Source organism: Malania oleifera, chromosome 12, assembly GCF_029873635.1.
Source record: "Malania oleifera isolate guangnan ecotype guangnan chromosome 12, ASM2987363v1, whole genome shotgun sequence".
Taxonomy (NCBI): domain Eukaryota; kingdom Viridiplantae; phylum Streptophyta; class Magnoliopsida; order Santalales; family Ximeniaceae; genus Malania; species Malania oleifera.
In genome coordinates, this window is record NC_080428.1 from 63,058,611 (window position 1) to 63,067,631 (window position 9,021).

The 9,021-nt window shown below is 35.8% G+C and overlaps 1 protein-coding gene across 1 annotated transcript; it reads left to right on the forward strand.

Moving 5' to 3' along the window:
- Window positions 1-540: 540 nt before the first annotated feature.
- Window positions 541-2,497, forward strand: LOC131144491 (polyphenol oxidase, chloroplastic-like). Its single transcript, XM_058093174.1, has one exon. The coding sequence runs from the start codon at window positions 546-548 to the stop codon at window positions 2,334-2,336; it is 1,791 nt and encodes a 596-aa protein (XP_057949157.1). The 5' UTR covers window positions 541-545; the 3' UTR covers window positions 2,337-2,497.
- The last annotated feature ends 6,524 nt before the right edge of the window (window positions 2,498-9,021 follow it).

Below are 9,021 nucleotides of genomic sequence, written 5' to 3' on the forward strand. Positions count from 1 at the left end.
TAGCTCATGAAAATCTTATAATTACAAATAGAACAAAAATGTCATGAGGTCGTAATCATGCATTCCATTAATCCCAAATTTTTCAAAATCTCATTCTAATTAAGGGAGATCTTCCTTCTTACCTGCCAACTTTTTTTATATAATATTCTTGAACCAAGACTAAATGTTTTGACCATTATTAATATATTATTTTTCATCCTTTTTTAAAATTCAAAAATGTGGGATACTTAATTTATAAAAGTATATATATGTAAATTATGAGATCTAAGTCAGTGAAAAACTGGGGATGATCGAGTTTCTAGAGATCTAGGAGTTGCGTGGATTAATGCAGGTCCTTGGCCTAGGATCCTAAACCATTTGACAACTAAAGTACTGCATCGATCAGATCTTCTCCATTCAATTAAAATTCCTATTCTTATTTCCAATTTGTCAGCTAGCATTAATCAAATTTTAGATTAATCGCATTCGGATCGAGAAAAAGTCCAACCTCAATTCTTTATATAAGCAAACATGTACATGGTCCTTCCTCCACCCAAACACCGCCAATGGCTACTTCTCTTTCTCCCCCCATCGCCACCACTATTCCCACCGCCTTTTCATGTCCCTTCCACAAATCCCTCCACGCTTCCACCCTCGCAAAGCCAAACAACCCCCATGCACGTAAACTCTCATGCAAAGCCACGTCATCCAATGGCGACCAAAACCCTTCCCATCCTCTAGACAATTATAAATTGCAACGACGGAACATTCTCATCGCACTCGGAGGTCTCTCCGGTGCCACCCCCTTCGCCTTCGCATCCCCTATTGCTCCGCCGGACCTGACCCAGTGTGGCGCCCCCGAGTTGCCGGAAGGAGCAATGCCCACAAACTGCTGCCCTCCGGGATCTGCGACCATCACTGACTTCCAGCTTCCACCGCCGTCCTCCGCCCTGCGCGTGCGGCCCGCGGCGCATCTGGTCGACGACGAATACGTGACCAAGTACACCAAAGCAGTCGAGCTCATGAAAGCTCTCCCGGACGACGACCCGCGCAGCTTCAAGCAACAGGCCAACGTCCACTGCGCCTACTGCGACGGCGCGTACCAGCAAGTAGGGTTTCCCAGCCTGGACCTCCAAGTCCACAACTCCTGGCTCTTCTTCCCCTTCCACCGTTTCTATCTCTACTTTCACGAGAAAATCCTCGGGAAACTGATCGGCGACCCCACTTTCGTTCTCCCATTTTGGAACTGGGACTCTCCTCCTGGCATGCAGATGCCGGCGATGTATTCAAACCCCAAATCGCCGCTATACGACGCACTTCGCGACGCCAGCCACTGGCCTCCCTCCGTCGTGGATCTTGCCTTCAACGGCAAGGATACGACGGCGAGTACGAAGGACTTGGTGGCGAGCAACCTCTCCGTCATGTACCGCCAAATGGTGTCGAACGGAAAAAACGCGAGTTTGTTCCTAGGGAATCCGTATCGGGCCGGAGACGAGCCCGACCCGGGAGCGGGGTCCATCGAGAACTTTCCCCACGGTCCGGTTCACGTATGGTGCGGGGACCGGACCCAACCCAATCTGGAGGACATGGGAAATTTTTATTCGGCGGGTCGGGACCCTATCTTCTACGCTCACCACGCGAACGTGGATCGGATGTGGACGGTTTGGAAGGGGCTAGGTGGAAAACGGGCGGACTTCACCGACTCGGATTGGTTGGATTCCGGGTTTCTATTCTACGACGAGAACGCACAGCTCGTGCGCGTGAAGGTACGCGACTGTTTGGACACCAAAAAAATGGGGTACGTTTATCAGGACGTGGACATCCCGTGGCTGGGCTCACGACCGGCGCCGCGCAGAGCGAGGGCTGCGGCCACCCTAGGCTTTAACACTACCGGCGAAGCAAAAGCTGCGGAAACGTCGAAGCACAAGCACGGCGACGGCGGCAGCAGCGGGTTTCCGAAGACACTGGACAAGATCGTGAGGGTGGTGGTGAGGAGGCCGAGAAGGCGGAGGAGTAAGAAGGAGAAGGAGGAAGAGGAGGAGGTGTTGGTGATAGAGAATATAGAGGTGGAGAGGGATGTGTACGTGAAGTTTGATGTGTACGTGAACGATGAGGAGGTGGGGGAGGGGGGCCGGCAGCCGGGCGCGGCGGAGTTCGCGGGGAGTTTTGTGAGTGTGCCGCACAAGCACAAACACAAGCACAAGAAGAGGATGAGGACGGGGTTAAGGCTGGGGATAAGTGATGTGTTGGAGGATTTGGGGGCGGAGGAGGATGAGAGCGTGGTGGTGACTTTGGTCCCTCGGAATGGGGGAGGTATTGTCACCATTGGCGGCATCAAGATTGAGCTTGCTTCTTGAATTAACTTCTCACCTTTCAGGGCCATGAATAATTCAAACTCTGCATGGGAAAGTTACCTATACTTTGACAAACACTAATGCCAAAGGGTAGAAATAATTAAGACATGTCCAATAAAAGTTTTCCATGTAAAATTTGAAATTCACACTTAATTAATTATTTTAGTTTAGTCTCACCTACCCAATTAAAAAGTGTGGTTTGGTGTAGGTTGCAAATCTTACACTATTATTAATATATATATATATATATATATATATATATATATAATACTTTATAATTGATTGATCAATTTCAAACTTTACCCCTAAAGAAACAATCCGTGTAAGACTTAGAATCTATTTATATACTAATTAAATTTACTTTTTATTTGCATAAATTTAATATTAATGGGCATTATAGTTGTATTTTAATAAAAAATTTTTTACTGTAATTTAGTATGTTTTTATGTAACTTTTTTATCTTTAATACTATTAAAGTTTGTTGCAGTGGACTCCTTAATTTTTTTTATTTCTTCAATTTTTATATTTTTACTTTATATTCATTTTGTTATGTAATTGCTAGACATAACGGTATACATTTTTTTTTTGTTATTTTTTTTAAAAAAATATTGGATACATTGGGAGTATACACTGGATCTAACATGATTTAAACATATATAAAAAATTACCTAATTTAGTGTACACCTGATTTATTTAATAATTTCTTATTATTTATAAAATGGGCCTCAAACATGAGACCTACATGACTGAAAACTCCAAATCTATTCCTTTTTTTCGTTACAACACGATCGCATGCACACTCAAAATACTTCGTATATATTTTTCCTAATTATGCAAGATCAGCTAATACCTTAATCCTGTTTTGAGAATATAGATTTTAAAATTTAGATTTGGGTTTGTGTGGATATGAAAATAAAATAATATAAAATAATGTATTTTTTCTTTCAAATCTGCACATAATCAAATTTAAACTTAAAAATTCGTACTCTACTGTGTTACAAATCTTGAATTTTAGTCAATAAGGAAGACGTAATTATATATAATAGAGTGAATTACAATTTTGGGCATGAGCTCTTGCCACTAACTGGTGATCCTTTGTTATGTATTGGTATGCTTAGTACCATACTTTGTATGTACATCAAGATTTTGTGATATATTAGGCAAAAAGATTTCATTTAGAATAACTTTGAATTACTTAACACATTAATATCCAATTTATTACAAAAATTAATTATTAGTGACTGACCAAAACTTGTACTAATTATCAAAAACTATCCCCAATAAGTATTAATGCCAATTTTAAAACTAGAAAAAATGTTTTCACTAGTATTCATCATGAAAAAATAAATTTTTTTTGTAATGGTTATTATAGGACAAAATTTAAGGATGAGAAGCTCTGATGCTAAGCATATTAGAATTAGAGCCAAAGCCCTTTTCTTGATTGCTAATATAGCTTACCTAGTTTAAAATTTCAAATTCAAGTTGCATATGCAAAGCAATATGGACAACAACATCAATTAATCATTTGCTAGTGGTATATTAAATATTAATGACATAATTTGCTTTTCTTAATTATTAGTAAAATGACATAACACTAAGAGACCATATGACTAACTGATGAATAAGTGTCGAATTGAAAAAAAAAATGTTAAAGTTGTTAAGTGCTGATAATAAATATTAAATCAAATAAGTTGTGTAATGAAATTCATAAGTACGGTTCACAAAATAGATTAAGTAATCAATGGGAGAAGCTTTAACAAGTTGGGTTCCGATTGACTCATTTTTAGATGGGTCAATTATATATATATATATATATATGTGTGTGTGTGTGTGTGTGTGTGTGTGTGTGTTGTTTATGGTGTGACTCTTATATTTCTGAGGTTTATAAACAAATGGAGAAAAACATATGGAGATACTGAGAGTTAGAAAATCACAGAGTTTAAAGACTCATCGACGAGTGGATAGACTAGTCGACGAGTGGTCTTCTCTATCTCATCAAGAAGTGTCATATTTTCGTCGACGAGTGCTTTTGGGTTGTGAGAAAATATTTGAATTTTGAATGTATATGTTGTGACGGTTGGGGATTCGGAGGGAAGTCTTTGAGGGCTTGTTATATATGTTCTTCTGGGCATATTTTGACATGTAAAAGAATGAGAGAGGGTGAGAGAAGGAGAGAAGATCATTGTAGTGTATAATCTTTGATCTTCATAGTGAAATCTCTTACTGATTGCTCTCGTGGAAGTAGGCTTTTTGTTGAACCATGTAATTCTTGGTATCGTTGTCTTATCTTTACTTTCTTTGTATTGCTATGGTTGTGGAATAATTCTTTATTTCACCATTTTAGATTGTTGCATATGATATTGTTTGATCCTTTACAATATTTATTCCGCTGTGCATTGTTTGAAGAGGTGTTATTTTCACAAAAATTGGTATCAGAGAGTGTTGTATGACCTCTAAATTAAAGGATCACTTAGTGTACGTAACAAGGTTTGGTGAAAGGTTTATAAAAAATTCAAGCGGATAGCATGGATACAACGACTTGGAATGAATTGGGAGCAATCATTTGTCTTTGTTTGGCTAAGTACGTGTTGTATCACGTCATGGATGAGAATTCTCCGCCATTAGTTTGGTGAAAATGGGAATGCCGATATATGTCTAAGGGTTCGTCAAAATTTGCAAGTGTAGTGGAGAAAAACTCAGAGTGTAGTGATAGAGATATGCTACGTGTTTCATCGGGTTCGAAGTGCCTCAAGGGTGATTCTTGGATCTTAGATACCGGATGCTTTTGTCCTAAAAAATAGTTTGACATCTACAGGCCAGTTTATACTGATTGTATTTTGATGAAAAATAATATTTCATGCAAAATTTTTGTTATTGGAAATGTTAAAATCAAAATATGTGATGGTGTTGTAAGAATTATTTGTGATGTAAAGCATGAATCGGGACTAAGGAAGAATGATATTTCATTGGGAACTTTAGACTATAATGGATATTGTTATGAGTCTGAATGTGAAAAAAAAAAAAAAATGAAAGTGCGTGAAGGTAACTTGATATATAGTGATGAAAAGCGAAAAAGTAGTGAGAAATATCTATGCACTGCAGGATGTTACGGTTGTAGGTGGAGTTGCAACTGTTGAATCTGAGTCAGATATCCTGTGGCATATGCTGTTAAAGCATATGGGTGACTACTTGTATTCAGATATTTGTGAACAAATGATGATAGCATCAGGGGATATATAAACATATGTATTTCGTGGGTTTATCACGAAGGATCTTGGTGTACTTTATGCAGTGGCTGAGGTGGAGAACCAGAGCGGGAGACACTACAAAAAATAAGGTTATTAGTGAAGGATCAAAACTGTCACTAATACTTATAAATTCGTCACTAATAGTATTAGTGACGAATTTATAAGTATTAGTAACGGTTTTAAACTAGTTGCTATATCTACCGTTACTACTAATTATTAGTGATGAATTTTGAAATCTTCACTAATAATAGAGTATTAGTAACGGATTATAACCATCACTAAAACCCTAATACCATCACTATAAATTTTATAGAGGCTTGGCACAAATTCGTCACTAATAGTAGGGTATTAGTGACGAATTTCAAAACCGTCACTAATAGCATAGTATTAGTGAAAGATCAAAACTGTTACTAATAGTTGGGTATTAGTGACGAATTTCAAAACCGACACTAATAGTGTAGTATTAGTGAAGGATCAAAACCGTCACTAATACTTATTAGCCTTTAGTGAAGGATCATAATTCGTCACTAATAGTGGAGTATTAGTGAAGGATCAAAACCGTCACTAATACTTATTTTGCCTTTAGTGAAGGATCATAATTTGTCACTAATAGTTGGCTTTAGTGAAGGATCAAAACCGTCACTAATACTTGACCTTTAGTGAAGGATTAATATTCGTCATTAATAGTATAGTATTAGTGACGGTTTTGATTCTTCACTAATATTTATAGAAACCGTCACTAATTAATTAAAAATTAATATTTTTTTAAGTCATTAATTCCTATGAAAATCTGTAATTACATTTTTACATAGATAACATTAAACCATAATTATTAAAAAGATTCATAAATTATTAAAAATTCTAATTCAAAATCAAATACAAATACATTATACAAATTCCGAATGTTTTATACATGAATCTTATATATTTAGATAACAAAAAAAAATACAAAAAAAAAATCAAAAGTTGCATCCTTCTGTAGTGCATGGGATGGTGTTAACGGTGTGACAGCCACAAACCCTACAAATTAAGAATTATAAAAGAAAATTTTAGTATAAGATTTTTGACCATATACGTACTATAAGTATCAATGATTTGATAGAAAAATAACAGACATTCAGACAAAGTTAAAAAAAAAAAAAATGATACTATTTAAAATTGCTAAATTTTATTAGTTTTGAGAAATTTTGGCAGCATTTTCCTTGTAAATAGGACATTTTTCATAAAGATATGTTTGAAACTTGGGTGTTTACACAAACAGTTCACAATAATCCAACCAGTAACTAATAAATTTTATTAGTGCACAAGATCTTCATATAATCAACATTAAATAATGTAATGTGTTTATGCATCTCACAAACAATCTATATCAGACTATAGTTCTATGAAAAAATAAAATGTGATGCCGAGGTTTACATGACTTCTCTAGGACTCAAAAATAATTATAATAATCAAATAATGCACATGAGTCCATTATTGATAGAATTTTCACTTAGCGTATGTAAAAGTAAATTTAGAAATGAAGTTCACAATTCATTTGAACTTCACTCATCCTTTCAAAAATGTTTTAACATTCAGTACACTATAATCATTCTCACAAATATGGTATTTGACTTAGGTTATTTTGGGAGAAATTTAACAAATTTTCGACAGTATGCCGTTCGTAAATAGAACATTTTCCAAACCTGTAAGTCATAAAAGCATGCAATTCAGAAGATTTTTGCATTAATATAGATGCTAAATGTGTTCAAGACAACCTTATGATTCAAAAATAAAGACAATGATATGCATGAAAGTCCATAGGATTATGTTTTCCAAAATTATAGAAGTTTTGAAAAATTTTGGAGCATTTCCCCTATAAATAGGACATTGTCCATAGAGATAAGTTCCAAACTTGGGTGTTTACACTAAACAGTTCAGAATAATCCAACCAGTAATGAGTGCATACATACATACATAAAGATCTTTATTTTGACTAGATTTTATGCATGCTTTTCATCTTCGTTTCCCTAATTGGGTATTAAGTTGAGAGTTTAATGTTGTTAGATCTTCAGTTAAGGAGTTGGCCGAGAGGCTTCTGTTTTACTTGTAGGCTATAGTGTTTGGAAGATTTATTTGGGAGGAGGTTAAGAAAACATTGGAATTTAACAAAATTTCGGCAGCATGCCATCTGTAAATAGAATATTTCCCAAAATTGCAAGTCACAAAAGTTTTTCCTAGGTTTAGCTAAGCCAGCAGCAGTAGTACATAACCTAAGGTCTGTCTATGCATATATGAAATTGCAGAAAAGATAATTCAAGTCCCAACAGCACAAGAAATACAGTTCTAGTATCTCCTAACAATTCACAATTCAACATATGAATAGAAGTAAACAAGCACACACGTGCACATTTTTAGAATGTATATTACCTAATGGCAGGAAAAAGAGATGCTTCATTATAAGATACTAATTTTAATTTATTTGCTTTTAGTTTTATTTCAAATTAGTTATTCCAGGCAGCTGTGTATCCTTATTTTTAGGGAATTACTTACCTACTATATGCATCATAAACCCATAGAATTTAAGTTTATTATTTTCGAATAAGGGTTGCTCACCCTGAGTGTGTGCATGCGTTGCATCAATACATAATGTAAATGACTCTAAATTGTAACCTGCCATCCTCTTAACCACTTGGCAGTGAACCATTAACTACTAGGCCACTAACCCCAACAATGATATGGCGGGGGTAACTCAATACCTCATTTTTTATTCTAAAGTTCACATGTAGTCTATTTTGGTCAGGGGTTCTATCCTCAACTAAAGCTGAAATGCCATTTCACTAGTCTTAAAAATTCTTCAGTAAGGTTCAGAGATGCGTCAAAAAAGAGAGTACTGATTCATGAAAGTGAACTTAAGAGAAAAGAAAATAAATATTTTAACTAAAAACAGAAGTGAGAAACAAATAAAAATTATAGATATCAATAAAAAGCATTTGTGTGTGCATACACATGTATATGTATTATATGTTGTGCAACACCTAGAGCAAGGAATCATGTGTGCAATCTTACCTCCATACTTGGAGAAATTTCCAAACTTTTGAACCTTCAGATTTGGATGTTACACACTTACCATAGAATTAATGCTCAACCTAATCAATTATATATTTATATGAAGTTAAGTAGGTCCTATATGTGTGCATTTTACATAGTGAGCTCAACCATCCTACTTTTGTACCATGACAAATTACCAATACTCCCAACAAGTGTAAGCTTGTGGCCAATGAGTAGCTTAATTTATTTTGTCAATTCTCTAGCACACAATACACACTTCAATATGGACATATCTTCATATGCAATAAGATGACAGCTCTTGCTACACAACATATAAAGTCAAATCATTCAGAAAATTAATACAACTCAAGAAGGTTCTTTGTATGGGTGTTGCTGTGGGAAACTGCAGT